This window comes from Halichoerus grypus, chromosome 5 (assembly GCF_964656455.1).
Source record: "Halichoerus grypus chromosome 5, mHalGry1.hap1.1, whole genome shotgun sequence".
NCBI lineage: Eukaryota > Metazoa > Chordata > Mammalia > Carnivora > Phocidae > Halichoerus > Halichoerus grypus.
In genome coordinates, this window is record NC_135716.1 from 688,187 (window position 1) to 709,711 (window position 21,525).

The following is a 21,525-nucleotide window of genomic DNA, read 5'->3' on the forward strand; positions in this document are numbered from 1 at the left end:
GCAGACAGACCCACCCCCACCAGGAATGCTGCTCCACCAAGGGCTGACCACGCCAGACCCCACCATGCCCCCCGCTCCTGCCTTGCAACTGGCCACTGGCAGATTCATCCACCATCGAGACTGCTCTGCTCACACTTGCAGCCCCCAAAGATGAAGGCGGCACCCTTTTTTCTGGCCATGACCTCTGGACTTTATTTCCAGGGGAGAACAGCCGGCTGGAGAGCCACATCTCGACTCCCTGCCAGAGGGAAGAAGAGCCTGGGGCCACCAGCCTGGTCAGCTGTCGCTGTCAGGGTCTGTATCATCCGGCAGAAAGTAGCGCTGCAAGGTGGGCTGCAGGAGCCGTGGGGGCAGCGGACGGGCAGGCCTGGGCCAGTCCGGGGGGAAAGGCTGAACTTCCACCCTGGGCAGCGGCAGCTTCAGCATGCGGATGGGGCCACTGAGGGTACGGCCCGCCCAGAGCTGGGACCGCATCCAGCCTGTGGGCCAGCAGGTCAGTGAGGTCTCAGGGTGGGGTCGATGCCCACTGGGACCCCGGCTAGGGTGGAGGTAGATGTCGGGGCCCAATTCTACCCCTGTCCCCACTCACCCCTCAGTCTCATCGGAGACCTCTGGACCTTGGCCTCCTGAAGCCGGAGGATGGGATAGTGCCTGGAGGGGTAAGGAGTAGGTTTGGCCCAGCCAGCCCCTCGGCTGCCCCCCACAGGCCCCGTCCCAGCCTGGGGGCCCCCTCACCAGTGATCCCGGGGCTGGGGCAGCACGGTGTTGGACTCGGGTGGGCACGGGCTCAGGCGCAGTCTGTCGAGCTCCTCCTGCGGGGAACCTTGCTGCCGTGCTCGCTGCTGTTCGCAGAAGAAGTTGAGCGCGTCGATCGGCCCCAGGTCCAGCATCTGTGACCGGGACCAGTCCGTCTGCTCCAGCGGCAGCGGCTCCCCCGGCAGCGCGGCGGGTGCTGAGGCGCGCACGTGGACCTCGGAGGGGCAGAAGGGCGGCAGCGCCTCGGACAGCGCGCGTTTGGTCCGCCGGAGGCGCGCTGGTGAAGGCATCGGCTTGGCTCCGGACTCAAGGACAGCCAAGTTCAGCTCCCCGGGTGAGGGTACCCAGGAACGGACTGAGGGTGTCCCTGAGACATGAGGTAACCCAGCGAGCACTGAAATCCGCGACAGGGTCTCCTTGGGAGGAGATGGAAACACCGAGGTCTGGGAGACCTTGGGCAGCATCTCGGACAACTTGGCCACGGAAGGCTGCCAGTGCTCCGTCTGTGGAGGAGACAGCTGGTGGACAGTGCCCCCAAGCGCAAGGCAGAGGCTGCCCCGGCCCCAAGCTTGAGATCTGGCTGCAGACTCCTTCTTGGGGAGGAGCAGGATGATCCCCAGAAATGGGGGGTTGGGGGACAGGAGAGGACCCATGAGGCACAGATACAGAGCAAGGCAGAGAGCTGGCCAGCCTCACCTGGATCCCCCGCCCCTCCCCTCAAAGACCTGGGGAAAGCCTGGGGGGGGGGGGCGGGGTGTGGGCAAGACAGGAGGCTCCACTGCAAGCAGCCTGCCCCACCCCTGCCCCCCAGGACCTGCAACCTCTGGATCATTTCCTCCAGCTTCTGGCAGCAGCATTTGCGCAGGGCAGCCTTGGAGTCAGCGTCCGGGCCCTGGACCCAGGTCATCATCTCCTTGAACAGGAAGCCCTGCGGATCCTGAAGGCCTAGCCCGTCCAGCAGCTTCCTGAGCTCGGGCCTGGGACAGGTGTGAGCAGCTGATCCAGAGGCCTCTCCCCTCCCCCCCCGCCCCCACGAGCGGGGAGGACGAGTAGGGAGCAAGGCTCACCGGCGGGAGGCAGGCGAGTAGAGGAAGTAGGCCATGAGCTCCAGCACCACCTCGCGGGACTCCAGGGAGCAGGCCAGGAGGAGCTGCAGCGCGAGCATCACGAACTGCTGCTGCGTCTGGTCCTGGGCGCACAGGAGCCAAGCGCGTCGAGCGGGGAGCGCGAGGCCCCGGGCAGGCCGGTGGGGCGGGGCTAGGGGCGGGGCTAGCGCTGCACCTCGAGGCTGGGGGGCTGGTCCAGGTTGAGCAGGCGCACGAGGACGCCCTGCAGCTGATTACGAAGGTCTCTGCTCGTGTCGGGCAGCAGCCTCAGCAGCGCTTTCAGGATGTGCACGCAGTCTGCCCAAGAGGCCTCGCACAGCAGGTCCACGAACAGCGACGCCAGGCCCTCCACCGTGCTCACCTCGGGGTAGGCCTGCGGGTACCGCGTGCTGAGGCCCTGCCTGCCCGCCCCCCGCCGCCAGCCTGGGCTTCCCAGGTGCCCGAGACCCCCGAACCTCCAAGGTGAAGATGGGGAACAGCTTTTTGAACCAGTTCTGGCCGACGAAAAAATGCAGGAAACTGGGCAGATGCCCGTAGCGCTCTTCCCAGAGCGAGTGCCCATAGGGGTGCCAGGGGTGGCGAAAGCAGGTCTCGGTCCTGGTGGCGGTGCGAGAGTGCGCGCGCTTCGGGGTCAAACACTCGGAGTTCTGCGGGAGCGGCAGCAGCTGCAGGCCCCTGCTCTCCGCCCCGCGCCGCCCTCGGCAGCCCAGGCCCCAGCAGGCGCCTACCGGAGCCTCCGTCTCCTCGGACTCGGAGAGCTGCGTAGGCGGGCTCAGGGTCTCTGCGGACCAGTCCACATACCGGTGCTCCTCCTCCTCCTCCTCCTCCTCTTCCCCCAACCACCGGGTCAGCTTCTGCTGCCACCTGGCCGCGCGCCGCCTGATGCGCCACGGCAGCCACAGGTCATCCTGGCGCCTCCCTGGCTGCACAGGGGAGAGCACAGGCGGTCGCTGGCACGCTGCGCTGTGGGGACCGCAGGCCCCTTCCTGCAGAGCCCGAGGGCGAGGCCCCCCAGGCCCCCTTGCCTTGCTTCTGCGGCTGGTGAGCTGGGCGAGGGCTCCGAGGCCGCTGACCTCCCGGTGAAGCCCCATCTGCTGCAGCGCCACCGAGTTGGGCACAATGCCGGGGAAGCTGACGGGCCGCTGCAAGGCCTGGGGTGGCACACAGCACGGGGGCTGAGACCGGCACGCCACCCACCCCAGAGGCCACCTGGCAGAGCAGCCCCAGCGCCAGCCCCGCCGCGCCTGCCCGGCCTCACGCCCCCTGTCCGAGCGAACGTGGGTTAAACCTCCGAACATCAGAGACTGCGAACTAAAACTTCATCCCGTTTTTGAAAGAGGAATTATATGGAACTGGGCCAAGACTGAACATAGGACTGCTGCCCCTGCATTCTTGACAAAAAAAAAGTGGACACTCTGCAGGGCCCCTGGCGGGCTCAGTCCGTGGAGCACACAACTCCTGATCTCGGGGTTGTGGGTTCGAGCCCCACATTGGGTGTAGAGATTGCTTAAAAGTAAAATCCTAAAAAAAAAAAAGAAGAAAGAAAAAAGAAAAGTGGACACTCTGCAAAAGCGATTTTTCCTGTAACCAAACTAAAGTACTCAGAAAACCAGCGAAGTGTACAATTTAATTACATTTTCCCATTGTAACTGGTGTAAGTTTCCTAGTGCTCCTGCAACTTGCCAAGACAGTCACCTGGCTTTTACTGCTCAGCAAGATTCGATCTGGGTTGCTACCAAATCTGTGCTCCCCAAACTGCAATTCTAAGACCCCAATTGCTTTTATTTCAGTTCTGCCTCTTCTCTCAGTCGACACCCAAAACACACAGGCAAAAAAACCCTTTAGAAATCAGGCGGAAGAGCAGTCAGTGAGACATCAGCTGTGATGACTGAGGAAGAAGTCTGGGCAGCTGCTGGCCTCTGGGGAACCCTGACACCCCCCACACGCTCTCCACAGGACTGGGGCCTCAGCCCTGGAACAGGGATGTCTAGAAGGAGCATGGGGGTTGGTGGTAGGAACATGGAGGGGGGCGTCGAGGGTCTGGGTAGACGGTGCAGCTATGGGAAGGATCAGCACCCACCTGGGCAGCTGACAGTGCCAGAATGTGCTTGGAGAGAGGCTTATCTGGGTGTCTGGGGTGGGAAAGGTTGGGAAGGTGGTAGATTGCAAGGGGCCAGCTCCTGTTGACTTCACTCCTCTAAAGGGAAAGGACTCTGGTCTTCCCAAGTCCGTACAGGACCCACCCAGCACTTGAACTGGGGAGGAGGTGTGTGGGCACCATCAGCTGGCACTGGCTCTGGCTCGGCCTGGTGTCTCCCCCAGGAAGCTCTGGCTCTCTGGCAGCTGGTCCGCAGAGAACAGGGCTGGCCAGGAGGTGGGTGGAAGGCGGTGGGCGGGCATGGCTCTCAGGTCAGATTTCAGCACAAGATTTGCAGCAAAGGGAAGATGGGGGACATAAAAAGGTTGCCCCTGGGAGGGAGGTGCCTCTAGGAAGAGCGAGGGGCTCTCACCTTGTAGGGCTGAATGGTGGCAGGAAAGAAGCCTCGGAAGTTGGAAAGAGGCTCCTTGGGCCGCCTCTTCATCAAGAGGGGGACCTGGGGACAGGAGAAGGGCTCAGAGCCGAGCACGGACCCTCAGTGCCCCTGCAGCCCTGCTCTTGGGTAGGCAGCACCCCCTCCCCCTCACCCTGTGTTGGAGGTGGAGGCCCGGTGGGCCTGGGACCACAGGCTTCTCCCCTTGGAGCCGCTCCAAATGCAGCTGCAGGTCCAGACTGAGGCCCAGGTTACTGCTCAGGGAGGAACGGGCCAGCAGCTGGGGTGAGGGAGACGTTTGTCACTGGGTGGTCGCAGGGTCATGGGGTCGGGGCAGAGGTGGGAGGGGTGGGAGGCCTTACCTGGGATGCCTTGCTGTGCACCCCCCGGTGTATGGGTGGGATAGGCAAGGGGACTCGGGGAGGGTGGGCAAAGCGCTGGCCCACGGCTCCCAGGTCCTGTCGGGGGAGGGCTGTGGGCACTGTCGGGACTTCAGTGCAGACTCCGGCCTTCCAAAGACAGTTGGCAGCTCTGTGTAAGGTACACACATCCCAGGTCTCTCTCTCCATGGTGAGGGTCACAGTACTCCACCGCTGGAACTCTCTTCCAGAAGGCACGTCCTAGGAGGGATGCAGGGGAGATGGGCAGTGTCGGAGGCCCTGGGCGAAGGGAGGGTCTGGAGTCAAGGCTGAGGCTGGGGGAGGCTTCACACCCACCAGCAAGCCAGGGCCATAGATCAGGTGCAAGTAGTTGTCAAACGCCTCCTGCCGCTCGTGCCAGGAGGGTGGGGGCGGGGCTGCCGGGACCACCAGCCCCAGACTCAGCTGCTGAAGGTCTTGATCCCGCGCAACTAGGGCTTCCAAGTCCTGGGGGAGGGGTCAGGGGTCAGCACATTCCTCCTTCGGTCTTGCCATCTGCTTCCCAGACAACCACAGGGACCCCAGGCCTATCCCAAGGACCGAACGGGAGTGGCCTGGGCCTGGGCCAGGTGCAGGGTTGGGGCTTTGGGGTGGTGAGGGGTCAGGACCCACCCCACCTCCTCCAACACTGCCTGCTGAGGTGTTGCCGTCTGGCGATGGATGGAAGACAAGTCTGTGCTGCAGACAAGGATGGGCACAGGTGGGACACTGGGGTCATCACTGGTGGGATTGGGCAGATGCTGGGACAAGGACCTGGGGGTGGGGGTGGCCAGGCCTCTGGCAGGAGGAGGGATGCCAGGGCTGGGATCGGGGATTGGGGTGGCCTAAGTGGCCTGGGAGCTCTGGGGCCTTGTGCTGGGTCACACAGCCAGGCCCTGACTCAGGGGAGCTGGGCAGGGGCCTCCAGGACAGCTCAGCTGGGCCTGCCAGCAGACCTAAGACTGGCCACCCCATGGAGGTTGGCGAGCCTCTGCAGCTGGGCTGAGGTCAGCGACTCCTGGTTGGTCAGTGGTAGTGGAGGGTCATGCACCACATCAGGGACCTTCTGGCACAGCTTCTGCACAGGAGGAAGGAACCTAGAGCCCTGGCCTCAGGAGGCTTGTCCACCCACAGGAACTCCCCCCCCCATCCTGTGCTCACTGTGTACCTTAACCAGGTAGGACGTGGGCAGGTAGAGCCTATGAGATACCAGGCAGAGTCGGGAGCCCAGAGCCAACACCAGGTCCCCACTGTTGCTGCTGAAGGTCAGGCCCTGAGGGGCACCATTCAGCTGCAGGAGCCTGGAGGGGTGTGGAGGGCCAGGGTCCAGCCTTGCGCCACAAAGTAGGAAGCTGAAGCCCGAGCAGGGGCAAGGCCCTGTTCCCCCGTCCAGCCTCTCGGCTCTGGCGGGGGTAGAGGTCGGAGAGCCCGCGCGCCGCCCACGCGCTCCCAACCCCTCCGGCCCTCCTCCCCAGCCCCAGCCCACCGCAGCAGGCGGTTCTCCGCCGTCCAGATGCGGACGGTGCAGTCCAGGCTGGAGCAGGCATACAGCTTGAGCGTGGGACAGCAGCACAGGCCTGAGGGACAAGGCTCGGGTGAGGGGCCAGGGCCACGCGGCGCCTCGGGCTTTACTTCTGCCCTGCCCCCTCACCAGTGATGTGGTCCGTGGGGTCATCCTGGGGCCGGTGCTCACAGCGGGGGCTGTCGCCCGGGCCGAACTGCACCAAGCCGTAGGTGGCGCTGTCCGGATCCTCAAAGCCCGCAGTGATCCGCTTGCCAAGCGCACAGAGCCCCACGACAGGGCGGCCGCAGGAGAAGGTGCGCAGCAGGCTCAGGCTCTCCTCCGCATAGGGGTAGACGCGCCACATCTTCACTGTCAAGTCTCCGCCTGCAGGGGCGGGAGCCAGGGCTGGGCCTTCGTGGGGCGGCGAAGGGATTCCCAGGCCCTCTGCGGGGGGCGGGGAGAGACGGACCGGAGGACACGACGCTGTTCCAGGTAGACGCTATGGCGGTGACGGGGCCCGGGCTGTGTGCCTCGGTTTGGAAGACGGTCTTCGACCCGCGCCACTCCAGGACTGACAGGGTGCCATCCGTGTGCCCCACGACGGGCAGGTACCTGCGCAGGACACCAGCCTGTGGGCTCGGGCACCGTCGCCCCGCCCACCGTCCGGCTCCGGTACCCACCGGTTCTTGTCCTTCCGGGCCCGGGCCGCGTCGCTCGGGCACGGCTCCCCCCCGTGCCGGCACACGGCCTCCCAGCCGGCCACCGCGCTGCCGGGGTCTGGCAGGTGGCTGTAGAGGTGCAGGCAGCAGGGCCTGGGCGCCGGCGCGGGGGGCGGGCACACGCGGTGCAGCACGCGCATGGGGGAGCGCGCCGCGCTAGCACACACCAGGTGGCCGGCGCGTGTCAGCAGCCACAGGGCCTCGCGCGGCAGGCAGTAAAGCACGGAGGCCGCGCAGTCATCGGGCTCGAGCAGCAGCGCGCTCACGGTGCGCCCGGTGGCGACCGACACCAGGTAGACCGAGCCGTCGGCGCATGCGCACACGAGGCGCGCCGGCAGGAGGGGGTGCGGGGGCGCGCGCAGCGCGGGCACCACCTGCACGTGAAGCACCGGCGCGGACAGCTGTGCCAGCGGCGAGTAGAGCTCGCGAAGGCGCCACAGCTCCACGCCGCTGGCGCTCAGGCAGAGCAGCGGCCAGCTGGGGCCAGCGGGCGCCAGCAGGCGGTGCACGCGCCCGGACGCCGCGTCTCGGCCCCAGCAGTTCAGCGCCACCTCGCCCACCTGTGCCGCCGCCTGCAGGTCCCAGGTGCGCAGCGTCCCGTCCTGCGAGGCCGACAGCACCAGGGACGTGTTCGGGAGCACGGCCAGAGCTGTCACTGGGCCTGTGGGAGGGACATGGGTCACTCGGGCTCCCGCGGGGGCTGGGGAAGGGGAGCCGTCAGCCCGGGGTGCAGCCAGTGCAGAGAAGCTTGGCCAGAGCCCAGAGCTCTTTCCCGTGGGCCGTGCACAGGGCGGGGAGAGAACGGGCCTCGAGGGCGGCAGTGGCATGGCGCACCTGTGTGGCCCATGAACACCATCCGGATGCGCCAGTCAGCCTCCCACACCTTCACCGTGCTGTCGCGAGAGGCTGTCACCATGGCCTCTGCCTCTAGGCAGTAGGCCAAGTCCAAGATAGCGCTGAAGGGGAGGAGGAGGCCCTGGCAGACTCTGCACCTCCCAGGGTGTGAGCCCCTGTGCCCCTGCCATGACCCGCTTGCCCTCCTGGATTTGCCTCTCCCTGCCACCCTCCCTTTCTCCCGGTCCCTAGACGCCCCCTCACGTTTTGTGCAGGTCCCGGCGCACGTCTACGAGAGCCCAGGTGTGCAGATCAAAGGTGAGCACGGCAGAGCCATAGGCCGCGAAGCAGCGTGGGACTTGGTGGGAATGCAGGGGCCCCAGAGCCAAACGGGTGAGTGTACCTGCAGGGCTTGGTGGCAGCTGCAGAGGTGACCCACACGGCACCAGGCGGCGACCCCCTGAACGGAACTTCCAGAGCACCAGGCGGCCACCTGCCTCTGCCACTAGCATCAGCCCCAGGCCAGGCACTGGCAGACAGCAGAGGGGCTCGTGGCCCGGCACCCTGCCCACCCCTGGCTTGCTCAGCCACAGCAGGCTGAGGTCAGGCCTTAGGATGGCCAGCCCCTTGGGGCCCCAACCCACAAAGCGGCTCACAGCGTCCAGCGGGCCCGGCACTGCCACCAGCCCCGTGAGCGCGGCTGGGGCCCGTAGCTTCTCGTAAGCCCATCCGTCCTCTCTGTGCACGTGCAGGTGGCCTGCACCATCGAGCACCACAAAGCGTCTGCCCACTGGGTCCTGGGCCACCGAGCACAGCCCAGCTGCCACTTTCAGGTGGCGCAGCGGCTCCAGCCCATGGGTCAAGCGTGCCACACGCAGCTCACCTCTCTTTTCCTGTGGGCCAGGATGAGCAGGCCTGCAGTCAGCTGGGGGGTGGGGGCGGGGGGCTGGAGAGGTAGTGCACCTGCCCAGGGGAGCCAAGGGGGTACCAGGGACACCTAGGGGAAGAGGTGGGCCAGAAGAAGCGTCAGTGCAGGGCCCACAGGCAAGCCCCACCTTTTCCACGAGGTCATGGAGGCCCGCACGTAGGAACAGCCACAGCTGGTGCGCACGGGCACGTGGGGTCATGTTCTGCCACCGCGAGCTGCCGGTAAAAAGCCGTGGGCCTGGCTCCGCAAGCAGCTCTGCAGGTCAGCAGAAGCACTCTCACCGTGTGGTCTCGGACCCCTACCTCTGGAGGCGTGGGCAGGCCCTCTCTGGACGGCCCTGCTGGGTCACGGGACCGCCCAGGGAGGGTGGTGTCGCGGCAGACAGAGCTCGGGCCTGAGCAGGACGTGCCTGCAGCCACGCGGGCATCTGGGGCGACGCCAGGCCACCTCACCGTTCTTTTCTTTGAGCAGCCCTGGGTCTGGGATGTCGTAGCTGTCAGCATCATACAGGTCCAGGTCCAGCAGCAGGCTGTCGCCTTCTACTGAACAGGGGTTGCTCGCGTCTGACCCTTCAGTCTCCATTCTAGCGGCTGCAGGTCCAGGCGGCTCAACGGACCCTAAGACCGTTGCTAGGCTACCAGACGCCGTAGGCCCCGCCTTCGACGCAGACCCCACCCCCAACACAGCACAGAGCCTAGGTCCCCACTAAGTCACAGAAATTTTTATTGGAAACAAACAGCTGCAGCAAAGTGACACTCAGTGCACGCTGCCCAACGGGCGAGGTGGCGGGGGGGGGAGAGGGGGTACAGGTGGGCGCCAGGGGCTGGCCAAGCCCAGGGTGGTGACCGCAGGGGCCTGCTGACTGGATCTCAGACCCTCTGGGCTGGAGTGTGCAGGCCCACGCCTGATCCGGCACAAAATACAAAAATAAACTCTGTAGTCCAGCTGTCCCTGCCTTTGTCGGTTCACTGGGACAGGCAGTGGCCTTCCCACCAGGCCCTGTGCTGTCCAGGCCAACCACAACACGGGCAGCCGGAGCCTGTGGGGGTGAGTAGACATCTGCAGGAGGGAGCCAAAGGGCTAGGTGGGCGTGGCCTTGGGCCAGGGGCTGACCCTGGGGCCCCTCGAGTGGGCAGTTCCAGGCACTGGCTGAAGCTGAATGAAGCTGGGGCCTCTGCTCCTCATCCTCACATACAGATCACCGGGACCCTGGGTAGAAGGTGGCACACAGTAAGCTTAGAGGAGCCAACACCCAGGAGATCAGGCAGAGGGGTGCCCACTCTGTCCCACCCACCCCTGGCTCCGGCGACCGTCACACACCTGTCCTCCTCTATGGCGCTCGTCTCTTCGGGTCCGCCCTCGCTGCCTCCACCTCCGCTCTCTTCTTCCTCCTCCTCCTCCTCCTCTCCCAGCTCCATGTCCAGCTCGTTGCCTGCCTCCGAGGGGGTATAGGTGGATCCACTGGGGGAGGTGTGGGAACTGGTCTTAGGACTGCCTATCCCTGGCCAGTTGCTGACCCCAGGGAGAATGTCCAGGGAGGACAAAGTTGGGTGGCGGGGGGGGGGGGAGAACAGCTGGGGAAATGGTGTGTGGGTCAAATAGGAGCTAAAGGAAAGGAGGCGGACAGGTGCCAACCTGATGGAGCGGCAGCTGAAGAAGACAATCCGCTTAAGCCGCTTGTTGTAGAAGAAGTAGTTGAAGGACCAGAGGCTGCCATCCTCCCCAAAGGGATCTGAGTCCAAGTCTGGGTTGTAACTGGGGAGTGTGGGGCAAGAGGTGGTATGAAGGCCCACGTGCCACACACGCCCAGGGCCCACCTGCAGGGATGCCAGCCCACCTGTAGATGTCACATTCGGCCAGGCAGATCTCCTCATCTACTGCATTCCATAGCTGTGGCTTCAGGGCCTTGAAGTCTTCCCGTACTGCCGAGAACAGACTGCAGTTGACTGCGTTCACCACCTAGGATGGTCACAGTTGGGACTGACTCAGGATGCAGGACAGAGGGCAAGAACCGGGCTGAGCCCAGGGGCCACTGCAGGTGGGAAGGACAGTAAGCATAGCTGGGGGGCTGTGGGCCCCTCCCCCCAGCCTGACCCTCACCCAGCTGAGGCTGGGTTCCCTGCTGAACTCATGGCTTCGGGCTGTGCTGAAGTCATAGTCAGGCCGGAAGGACTCATTGAGCGTGGCGATCAGGTAGAAGAGGGTCTTGCGGCTGCACTTGTCGCTCAGCGGGCCCTCATCCTCACCACCTTGGCTCTTGCTCAGTCTGCACGGAGAAGAGCATGAGCCCAGCACTGCCCTGCACCCCACAGCCCACGGTGGGCCAACTCTGCCCCGGCTCACCTGCTGGGGCTGAGGCCTGAGGTCTGGGGTGGAGACAGTGCCTCTAGCACGTGGGGCTGGCCCTCCTGGCAGAACTGCTTAAACATGTGCTTGTCATCTCCTGCCATCTTACACGAGTAGCTCTCGATCCTACAAAGTGCAAGGGGGACCATGGAGCATGCTACCCATCAGGTTCAACTCTGGGCCAGGACATCGTAACCTCTGAGTCCCGTGGAGCCCAGGCCTCACCTGCCGATGATGTGGGCATCTCCAGTCTCCACTGTCAGCTGTGAGTTGATGGCCTCGAAGCTCGAGTTCTCCAACAGCTTCATGTCCTTGAGGAAGGGATCCTGTGCTTGGAGGGGCTAGTGCTGCCTGAGGAGGGGAGGCCAGTCCCTGAGTATCTGGCCGCCGAAGCTCAGCCTTTGGCCTCCCTACCCAGTAAGTGGAGCCGTTAGAAACAAGCTGGGTCCCTCCTGCAGCTTACTCCTAAACCCTCAGCACTGCCAGGAGAGAGAAATTAGATCCTCTTACCTGAGAGTGGCAAGCCCAGGCTGCAGCTCAGCCAACCCCCTTCTCCCAGCCCCGATACCTGGGGGTGTACCAGGGATCCTGCTCATGCTAGGGCTCGCCGGTTTATCTGTCTGGACACCGTCCATCTGGACAGAAGAGCCTCACCCACCATGGTGGGGGGGGTCACTGAGAGCCCGCGAACGCACGGGACTCCTGCAGCACCCCCTCGGGCTAAGCTCCTCAGCTAGAGTAAGAACCTGCCCCGGGGTTAGGATCCAGCACACCTGGGGCTGGGGCCCTGCGGTCACCTGGACGCAGCACTCTTCCCTGTTCTACAGGGTCTCTAGGAAAGTAGAGAGAAAACCCATAGGCTTCTCCGTTCTTCTCCACAAGTGCGCCTAATTCTTCGGACACCAAGGAACAGAGGCAGGTACCACGACCCCCGAAGGGCCCATCGGCGGGCCGCTAGGGCGCTCCAGCGTCAGCCTGGCCGCACCCGCCTCTCCGCCCGGGCTAAGGAAAACCCCAGCTAGCCGCGGAAAACTACAAATCCCAAGAGGCCGTGCGTCCCGGGACGCGCACGCGCGCCAGCGCGGAGGCCGCTGGGGGCTGGAGTTCTGGAGGCCCCGACTCGGTGCCCGGGACAGGGCGGACACCTACCTGCTTGCGCGGCGCTCGGTGTGGCCAGGCCGGGCCGGGTCAGGCCGGTTGACGTCGGCGCGGGTAAGAAGGCGGTGAGGGCTCCGGGCAGCGCGAGCTCCTCAGGACCGGAGGGCGGCGCCGCGGCCTCCTTTCGGGCCGCACTGTATCCGGGGGAAGAGGCTCCGCGGCGACGTCCCGTTACTCCCGGCCCTGCCGGCCCTGCCGGGCTGCCACCGCGACATAGCCTCGCCCCTGCACGGCGACCGACTACCGCGACCGACCTGCCCGCCGACCGCCACACAAGGCCCGAACGAGTAAAGGAGCGAGCGAGCGACCTCTGCCTCTCCGAGCCGGACAACAACAAACGTCCGCAAGGCCCGGCCCCCCGCCCCTGAATGGCCCGCTTCAGCCGCCGGGATCGGGAGCTCGGATAGCCATAGGAAGCGTCTCCCGCCATTCACTCCTAGCTTCCACTTCTACTGGCTGCGATGCCTGTCCGTCACTCTTCCAGTGCGCGCGAACCCTCCTCCTTCCCTGGCGCTCATTGGTTGAGGCCCCTTGTTCGTCCCGCCCCTGGTGTCAGCCCGCTTTCCCGGGAGTGGCTGGCTGGCCCACGCGAGGTGGGCGGGCCGGGCAGCCCAGCGGGCGGCGGGGGGCGGGCCGGAAGGAGCCTGGGAACCGCGTCCAGCTCCGGCCCCGCGCGGCCGGGTGACACGGGCCGCTGGGCTGCAGCCCCCGCCCGCAGAGCCTCTAGGCCGTGTCCATCCTGGGCAGAGCAGGAGGGTTAGACCCGGGCTCCGACGCTCTGGCCACGGCCGGAACCCCAGGCTCGCGGCCCCAGTTTCCGGTCGGCCGAGGCGCTCAGAGGCCCGAGCCCACGGAAGCGGGCTTGGGGGTCCAGGCCGGGGCCGGACCGGAGATGGCGCCGCCCTCGGACCCGGACTCGGCCGGGGTGCTCCTGGCTGTGCACGCCGCGGTGAGGCCCCTGGGCGCGGGGCCGGACGCCGAGGCGCAGCTGCGGAAGCTGCAGCTGAGCGCGGACCCCGAGCGGCCCGGGCGTTTCCGGCTGGAGCTGCTGGGCGCGGGGCCCGGGGCGGTGAGTCGGGGCGGCGGGGGCGCGGGACCGGGGTCAGTGTCCTCCGCGGGCCGGCTGTGTGCCCTTGAGCAGTTCATTTGCCCTTGCTTCCGTTTCCTCGTCTGTAGAATGGGGGCAAATGCTATACTACCTGCCTTTAGAGGCGTCCCGTGAGGGTTTCGCAAGGTAACTTGGGGGAAGGGCGTAGGACAGTGTGAGTGGTCTATAAATGTGACCTCGTGTTCCTTGGGTCATCATGCAGTGTGTGCTGGCGGGAGACACTGAGCCTGGACTCTCCCCTCCCTCAGGTCAGTTTGGAATGGCCCTTGGAGTCAGTTTCCTACACGGTCCGAGGCCCCAGCCAGCATGAGCTGCAGCCTCCACCGGGAGGGCCTGGGACCCTCAGCCTGCACTTCCTCAACCCCCAGGAAGCTCAGCGGTGGGCCGCGCTAGTCCGAGGTGCCACCATGGAGGGACAGAATGGTTAGTGCTCTGGCGCGAAGATTCATTTTGGCTGGGCAGGGACCGTGAGTGCTGGGAGAGAACAGGAGTAGCCCCAGCGCCCCCAGGCCTGGATGGGGGAAGCAGTGGGGAGAGTGGGGCCCACTTTCCCCACTGGTGGGTTCTGGGAAGGCTCCCAGGAGGGAGAAAGTGGAGAAAAGGAATCCAAGCTGAAAAGTTGGAGCCAGGAGTACCAGGCAAATGTGGAGGGGCAGAGCAGGCAGGCCCTCAGGATCTGGGTAAGACAGACGGCATCAGGAGCAATGGGGATGTACTCAGTGGGAGAGTGACAGGCTCAGATTCGAGCTACTTAAGACTGGCTGAGACCTGCATCTGTGTGGGGTGGTGCAGATAGGGCTGGAGAGAAGGCTGTTTCCAGAGATGCTTAGGAGATGGAATTGGCTGGATTTCATGGCTATTTAAATGGAAGAGTTAGTGGTCGAGACAGAAAGCTGGAGGGAGAAGTACTGTAGAGCTCCCAGACAGGGCCTGCGTGGAAGGGCATGGAGGGGAGAGGGGCTAGCTAGGTGGATCTGGGCTGGGGGTGGGGCTCTGAAGAGGTCAACCCAGGTCACTAGGAGAGAGAAGCGAGAGAATCCGACAGGCAGACAAAGCAGCAAGCAAAGGAGAAGGCCCAGCATCGGAAGAGCTGCCGGAGGGCTAAGAAGAAAACGATACAACGTGACCTAAGAGAGGCCCAGACAGCAGCACTTACACAAGGAGGAAAGCTGTTCATTCATCTGTTCACCAGCTGCGTATTCACGTGCTCTGTACTGAGCACTTTAGGACGTGGGGATTTAGCATGAATCAAACTTCAACTCCCTGCCCTCTTGGAGCTTACATTTCTAGAGGGGAGGCAGACATATAAAATAGGTAAACATGCACTTGCAGTGAGCACAGCATTGTGTATAGACTCAGGGAATCACTGTGTCGTACACTTAGAACTAATGGAACCTTGTGTATCAGTCCAAAAATACTTATTAGGTGTGGTTTTTTATTTTTTTAAAGATTTTATTTATTTATTTGACAGAGAGAGACAGCGAGAGAGGGAACACAAGCAGGGGGAGTGGGAGAGGGAGAAGCAGACTTCCCCACTGAGCAGGGAGCCCGATATAGGGGTCGATCCCAGGACCCCGGGATCATGACCTGAGCCGAAGGCAGACACAACGACTGAGCTACCCAGGCGCCCCTATTTTTTTAATTATTATTATTATTTTTTAAAGATTTTATTTATTTGAGAGAGAGAGTGTGCACAAGTGTTGGTGAGGGGCAGGGGGAGAGGGAGATGCAGACTCCCCGCTGAGCAGGGAGCCCGATGCGGGGCTCCATCCCAGGACCCTGGGATCATGACCTGAGCCGAAGACAGACGCTTAACCGACTGAGCCACCCAGGCGTCCCTTATTTATTTATTTAAGTAATCCCTACACCCAGCATGGGGCTTGAACTCAAAACCCCAAGATCAAGTCACATGCCCCACCAACTGAGGCAGCCAGGTGTCCCTCAATTAAAAAATACTTGGGGCGCCTGGGTGGCTCAGATGGTTAAGCGTCTGCCTTCGGCTCAGGTCATGATCCCAGGGTCCTGGGATCGAGTCCCATATTGGGCTCCTGGCTCAGCGGGGAGCCTGCTTCTCCCTCTCCCTCTGCCTCTCCCCCTGCTCATGCTCTCTCTCTGTATCTCTGTGTCTCAAATGAATAAATAAAATATTTTTTAAAAAATACTTAAGTTGGGGGGTGCCTGGGTGGCTCAGGTTTTGGTTAAGCGACCAACTCTTGATTTCGGCTCAGGTCATGATCTCAGGGTTGTGAGAACGAGCCCCACCTCAGTTTTGCGTTCAGCGTGGAGTCAGCTTGAGATTCTTTCTTCCTCTCCCTCTGCCCCTCCCCCCCGAAAAATATACATATACATACCTGCATATTTAAGTTGGAAAAAAAAATAAGTAAAATTCCGTCAGATGGTGGAGGAGATGGGAGTGCTGGAAGGGAGGGGTTTGCAGTTTTAAATAGGGTGGCGGGGAAGGCTTCATTAAGGTGACAGGAGTGAAATTTGAAGATCCTAGTGTGATCTTCACACCCATGTGGCCAGGAAGCAGCAGGTACAAAAGCCCCCAGGCGAGAGTATGCGTGTGATCTCTGGGACTCAGCCAAGCTGGGCCAGGCCTGGTCCTGGGTGCTCAGGAGCCCTGCTTATGTCAGTGGGCAGATGGCTCAGAATACTGAGGGCCTGAGGCCGTCATCGGAGCGCATCAGCGGTGGGTGGGCTGGGCCTCAGGTGGGAGGTCAGAAGGGGACAGCGGCACAGCCAGCTCTGCAAGGGCGCCCTGAGCAGGCAGTGGCCCAAGGGGGTTTGTTTGGAATGGGAGCCACCAAGGTGTCCTGTGCTGATGGTAGGGCCAGGAGAGAGGATGGATGTCCCTGAGGCACCCAGAAGAGACTGTCCTGACTGCAGGGCTCCTGGTGAGCAGGAAAGGGCAGGCTCCTCCTGAGGATCTGCTTTGGTTCTGCTGCGAGGCCAAGGGAGCATCCCTGGCGGGCTGACAGGGCCTCTTTGGCGGAAGGGCCTAGGTAGGGCTAGACAGAAGAGTCCAGAAGCATGCCCGAACCCAAGGAAAAGCCAAGTGCAGCTTCAGCTCCGAGGAGTTGGCAGGGACCTTTCAGGAGTTGGCAGGGGCCAAGGTTGAGGGGGACGGTCTGGCTAAATGTGTGGGCAAGGGCCGTGGCATGGGCTGAGGTGAGCCAGGAGGTGGCAACGGTCCTAGAAACCTGAGGTCAGAGAGCAGAGGCCTGGGTGAGTACTCGGCTTGAGGGCTGGATCTCAGGAGACCCCAGCCCACCCCACATCTTCCCTCCTAGGCAGCCTGCCCCAAGCCCTGGGCCCAGAAATGTGCCCCGTTTCCCCGCCCAGTCCCCCTGAAGTGCCCACACTCCAGGCCCCACAACCCAAGGTGGATCTTTGCTGGAGCCCTGGAGACTCTATGGAGAGAGGTAAAGGCAGGTGACAGAGGGGGGTGGAAGCAGCAGTCTGTGTTCAGCTCTGATGGCTTTTTCCCTCCCCCTGCAGAAAAGCTGGTGGGGTGCCTGGCCCGGGCCATCGAGGATGGGGATGAAAAGGGGGCAGCCCAAGCAGCAGCCATCCTGGCTCAGCATCACGTGGCCCTCAGTGTCCAGCTCCAGGAGGCCTGCTTCCCTCCTGGCCCCATCAGGTGAGGCCTTGTTCACTCTGACATCCCAACCCTTCCAGGACCCCCACCTTCCCCCTGACCTATGTTCTGGCCCAGGCTACAGGTCACAGTTGAAGATGCTGCGTCCTCTGCCCACGTCTCGCTGCAAGTCCACCCCCACTGCACCATTGCGACCCTCCAGGAGCAGGTAAGCATGGGGTCTGGGGAGCCCTGCTGGGGGCAGGGGCCCTTCAGTGACACTGCCTGGCCTTGGTGCTCTGGCCCCAGGTGTTCTCGGAGTTTGGCTTCCCCCCAGCTGTGCAGCGCTGGGTCATCGGGCGGTGCCTGTGTGTGCCCGAGTGCAGCCTTGCTTCCTATGGGGTCCGGCGAGACGGGGATCCTGCTTTCCTCTACCTGCTCTCAGCCCCTCGAGAAGCCCCAGGTGAGTCCTTGACGTGGATGGGATGAGGAAGGCCAGGTGCAGCCTGCCACACCCCTCAGCTCCACCTCGTCTACTGCAGGACGCAGCCCTCAGGGCCCCCAGAAGACAGATGGGGAGCTAAGCCGCCTGTTTCCTCAGTCACTGGGGCTGCCCAGAGCTCCTCAGCCAGCCAGCTCCAGCCTCCCCAGCCCCCCTCAGGTGGGTCAGGGGCTGGGCAGGGTGGGCCTGGGCCTCTCTGGGCCCTGGAAGGAAAGAGAAGCACCGCTCTCTCCCCTCCTCCGCAGCCCGGCTGGTCCTGCCCTTCCTGCACATTCATCAACGCCCCCCACCGGCCTGGCTGTGAGGTGTGCAGCACCCAGAAGCCCTGTACGTGGGAGCCCCTTCCTGCAGCCTCCACCCGGCAGCTGCCAAAGGTACCAGAGGTGGGAAGGGGCAGGGGGCAGAGGGGCTCAACAAGCCCAGTGACCTAGCTTTCCCTCCTGCCCAGGTCACAGAGAGAGAGGATGGCCCAATCCCTCCAGGCCCAAGGTCCCTGGACCCCCTCCTGAAACTCTCAGGGGACCTCTGCTGACTGCTCACTAGGGATCACGCCGGGGCTGTGGGGGGGCCACAATCTGGAGTCATTAAAGACACTTCTGAGCCAGCCGAGTGCCCCATCTCTGCGCGTTTCTGCAGACTGAGCTGCTGGGAGGATGGAGGGCGGGGCACAGCCCCACTGGGATGAAACTTGGCAGAGGTGGGGCCTGGTCCTCATCAGCTGGTGGGGCAACCCAGCCAGGTGGCTACTCAAGAGTACTTGGGACTCCAAACCCTAGGGATCCTAGAAGCATGGGGCTGAGCTCACTTCCCAGACCCCAAGAGTATGAAGAGCCCACATCCCAGTCCCGCCGCTGACCTTGCCTCTTGTCCACCCAGAAACCTCCAAGCACGTGCTCTGCTTTCTCCCACCTGGCTCCCACCCTTCCCAGACTCTGGCTACCACTCGTGGGCTGTTCCAGCCAGGATGCTCCTTACATTCCCCTCCTGGGGACAAGAAAAGCTCCGAAGCTAGGAGCAATAAGGCAGGGCTGTGTGCTGCTGGGGCCACCCCAGCTGCCCAGCCAGGAGACCAAGAGCACACTCGGGGTGGCTTCTGCCTACTCTGCTTTCTCAGCACGGCTGGAGGCTGTCTCCCTTCCCAGCAGCTCCTCCCTGAGGCCAGGCCTCTCCCCTGTTGAAATGCTGCCAAGTGCTCCTTGTTGCCCTGAGGATGAAAGCCAAGTGGTTCACACACTGACAAATGACTGGTTATTCCACCAGGCCCCTGGGCCATGTCTGGCCAAGCCAGGCCCTTTTCACCTCTGTGATCGGGTACTCCCCACCTCGATGAGTGCCGCAACCTTCTCTAACAGCTGTTCCCTGTTCCACATGCAGTACTGACTGCAGTCATCCAGTCACCAGTCTGTACATGGCAATGCTGGCCACACTCCATGGAACATCTCTGGGAGCTTGAGAGCAAGGGTCTTAGTCCCTGAGTCCCCTGCAAACTTGTGCTCCCATCACAACAGCTCAAACGTGTGTTGAGAAACTTAATTTATTTCCATGATGGAGGCTGAAGGATCTGGAGCTAGAACCTGATCTCCTGGCCCCTCCCCTCTTTAACCAAAGAAAGTGGGGCTTGGCCAAGAGGGCCAGCTGAGGCCTGAACAGGTCCAGGGTGGCTCCTTGGCTTGAGGCTCCCCATTCACACAAGACAGCAGACATTGGGCAGGGTCACTTGGGTGGCCGATACGCCAGCTTCCGGCTCTTCAGGACTGACCACTTATGCCGCTTCATGGCGTAGATCAGGGGAATTAGCAAGCCCATCATCATCAACATCTGGGGATGAGGCAGGCTCAGAGGAAGGAAGCAGAAAGGAGCCCTGCCCGGTTCCCAGCCCCTCTCCCAGGCCCAACCCTTTCACCTTGAGCCCCATGCGTTTGCGATGGTCGTGCTCTGGCTCGGATGCCCAGCGCAGGAAGGTACACACGTCCTTAGCCACCTGGGACATGGTGGCTGGGGTGCCTGAGTCGAGGAAGAGTGGTAAGGGCTGCCCCTGGAGGTCCCTACCCAACCTGGGGTAGCCCTGGAGCACCCCCCCACATACAGCCAGGATGGGCTCCTCACCAAGGCTTCACAAGGAATGGGACCCCCTTCCCCCCAGCACATAGGGGTCTGGGCTAGACGGGACTGTGGAGGCTGCCCATAAGCTGGCTCAGACACACAGTGCGTGAGCCAAGGAGAGTGCAGGGCCCAAGACAGGAGAAGCATCCCTGGCGGTGGGAAGAGGACCCAGCATGCTGATCCCCAGGCGGGGGGCTTCTCACCATCATCAAACTCCAAGACCTCATCATAGATGGGAGGAGCCATGGCAATGGCCTGGCCAGGAAAGTAGGGGTTGAAGTAGAGGCCCTCTCGCAGTGACACCCCGGTGGGCGGCTCGCAGTAGCCCGTTAGCAGGGAGAAGACGTAGTCCTCACCACCGTGCCTGGGACCAGATCCTGCCTCCTGAGCCCTGGCACAGGACGGACCTTCCTCCCCCTCCCCGCACCCCCTGCAGGCAGCCCCTGTACCTAGCTCTGGTGATGTAGCTGAGGTCAGGGGGCAGTGCTCCACTGTTGGCTGCTCGAGCGGCCTCAGGGTTGGGGTATGGCTTCGGGAAGTAGTCAGACAGCTTCCCTGGCCGCATGAACATCTCCCCATCCTCGTTGGGGCCGTCCTGAACCTCCACCTGCCACGAAGAGCCCCATCACAACCCTGCCGTCCACCACGGCGGGAGCCCCAATCCCTGGGTCCTCGTCAGCCCCAGGCCGCGCACCTCCTCGGCAAGCGCCTTAGCTTCGTCCTCCGTGTAGCAGACGCCCACCAGGTGGCGGTAAGCCACGTAGTCCATGCTGTGGCAGGAGGAGCACACCTGCTTGTACACCTGGAAACCCCTCCGGATGCTGAAGGGACGGCACGGGTTAGGGGCGGCAGGGACTCCACCCCACCCGGTCCGCCCGCAAACCCCCGGCCGGCCGGCAGCACACCTGGTGTGGTCCAGGGAAGAGAGGAGGCCACGGTGCGACCACGGATAGCTTGGGGGGTGCAGCTCCAGGTCACTGGCACTCACGGCAGAATGCAGAGCCGCAGCGAGCCCTGCACCCCCTGCCGCCAGCATGCCCAAGGCGGACAGCATCACTTTCCGGCCCCGGGACAGACCGGCCTTCGACGACAAGGACACTGCCTGCAAGAGCCCCGCTCAGCGCCTGCCAGAACACCACCCGGCCCTACCTGGGGATCTGCCTCTCCGCGCCCACCTCGCCCACTCACCCACCCAGCGCCGGCCCACTCCTGCGGAGCCCCACGCCCGCCCCACGGCCGCCCGCCCCTGACTCCTCGACCGCGGTCCGGCCCTGAGGAGGGGGTGTAAGGCTGGCGTCTGAATCCGGGGCTGGGGATGAGGCCGGTGCAAGCAAGGGTGCTGGGGCAGGCCAAGGTCACCAGCAGCTGTCCGAGGTCAGGCTGAGGTCACTTCGGGACGCAGGCCCAGTCTGGAAGGCCGGAGCGGGAGCGGGCCCGGGCGCGCCCTCCGCGGAAAGCCCCCAGCCCCGAGCCCGCAGCGAGCCCGGCCCGCCGCCCCCCACGCTCCGCACAGGGCGCCTCCGCTGCTCGGAGGACTGGGAGCCTGGTCCTACTCCCGGGCGCCTCAGGTCGGCGGCGGCGGGGGTCCGGCCGGGGCGGGGGCGCCGGGTGGCCGAGGCCGCTCCCTCGCTGCCCGGCCCGCGCCCAGAGCCGCCCCGCCGTGACCTTCAGGGGCTGCGGGGCCACACGGCGGACAGGTCGCGGCCAGAGCTCACCTGAGGCGTCCGCAGCGGGAGCGGGCCGGGCCGCGTGCCGCACAGCAGACCCCGGGCCCGCGCGCCCGGCAAACGCGCGCCCCGCGAGCCCAGCACCGCCCCGCGAAGCGAAGCCGCCGCTGCCGCCATCTTGGCCTCTTCAGCGCGGCCGCTGCTCCCGTCGGCCCCTGCGGCGCCCCGGAGCCCAGACGTCGCGAGAGCCTGGGAGGGCGGGGCGGGCCGGGGCTGTCCGTCAGG

At 63.9% G+C, this 21,525-nt stretch overlaps 4 protein-coding genes across 7 annotated transcripts; 1 reads left to right on the top strand and 3 right to left on the bottom strand.

Moving 5' to 3' along the window:
• Positions 1–165: 165 nt before the first annotated feature.
• WDR97 (WD repeat domain 97) lies at positions 166–9,358 on the bottom strand. Its single transcript, XM_078071880.1, is given in 24 exon segments — positions 166–479; positions 590–651; positions 736–1,082; positions 1,085–1,733; positions 1,824–1,945; positions 2,038–2,235; positions 2,318–2,509; positions 2,591–2,785; positions 2,888–3,013; positions 4,373–4,456; positions 4,548–4,673; positions 4,756–5,013; positions 5,110–5,259; positions 5,430–5,490; positions 5,748–5,869; positions 5,960–6,092; positions 6,278–6,368; positions 6,443–6,679; positions 6,765–6,907; positions 6,976–7,675; positions 7,849–7,970; positions 8,113–8,741; positions 8,904–9,031; positions 9,229–9,358. Coding segments are annotated over 24 exon segments (5,208 nt in total). The 3' UTR covers positions 166–276.
• A 124-nt stretch (positions 9,359–9,482) lies between these two features.
• On the bottom strand, positions 9,483–12,411 carry MAF1 (MAF1 negative regulator of RNA polymerase III). The gene is made up of 8 exons (XM_036105625.2): positions 12,272–12,411; positions 11,348–11,473; positions 11,120–11,248; positions 10,877–11,042; positions 10,614–10,735; positions 10,412–10,531; positions 10,097–10,237; positions 9,483–9,985 (listed from the first exon to the last, which is right to left on the bottom strand). Exons 2-8 carry the CDS (start codon positions 11,428–11,430, stop codon positions 9,964–9,966), a joined length of 783 nt encoding a protein of 260 aa, XP_035961518.1. The 5' UTR covers positions 11,431–11,473; positions 12,272–12,411; the 3' UTR covers positions 9,483–9,963.
• A 328-nt stretch (positions 12,412–12,739) lies between these two features.
• SHARPIN (SHANK associated RH domain interactor) lies at positions 12,740–18,074 on the top strand. 4 transcript variants are annotated; one of them, XM_036105622.2, is made up of 9 exons: positions 12,740–12,873; positions 13,637–13,811; positions 16,682–16,813; positions 16,890–17,031; positions 17,107–17,197; positions 17,278–17,431; positions 17,511–17,629; positions 17,716–17,844; positions 17,919–18,074. In XM_036105622.2, the coding sequence occupies exons 1-9, from the start codon at positions 12,742–12,744 to the stop codon at positions 18,000–18,002; spliced, it is 1,158 nt and encodes a 385-aa protein (XP_035961515.2). In that variant the 5' UTR covers positions 12,740–12,741; the 3' UTR covers positions 18,003–18,074. The 4 variants fall into 4 exon arrangements, with proteins under 4 accessions (XP_035961515.2, XP_035961514.2, XP_035961513.2 ...); XM_036105621.2 differs by lacking the exon at positions 12,740–12,873 and adding an exon at positions 13,037–13,349 and having other exon boundaries at positions 17,902–18,074; XM_036105620.2 differs by lacking the exon at positions 12,740–12,873 and adding an exon at positions 13,037–13,349.
• Positions 18,075–18,990: 916 nt separating this feature from the next.
• CYC1 (cytochrome c1) lies at positions 18,991–21,460 on the bottom strand. The gene is made up of 7 exons (XM_036105624.2): positions 21,289–21,460; positions 20,479–20,675; positions 20,268–20,394; positions 20,023–20,180; positions 19,777–19,937; positions 19,374–19,474; positions 18,991–19,288 (listed from the first exon to the last, which is right to left on the bottom strand). The coding sequence occupies exons 1-7, from the start codon at positions 21,415–21,417 to the stop codon at positions 19,184–19,186; spliced, it is 978 nt and encodes a 325-aa protein (XP_035961517.1). The 5' UTR covers positions 21,418–21,460; the 3' UTR covers positions 18,991–19,183.
• Positions 21,461–21,525: the final 65 nt, after the last annotated feature.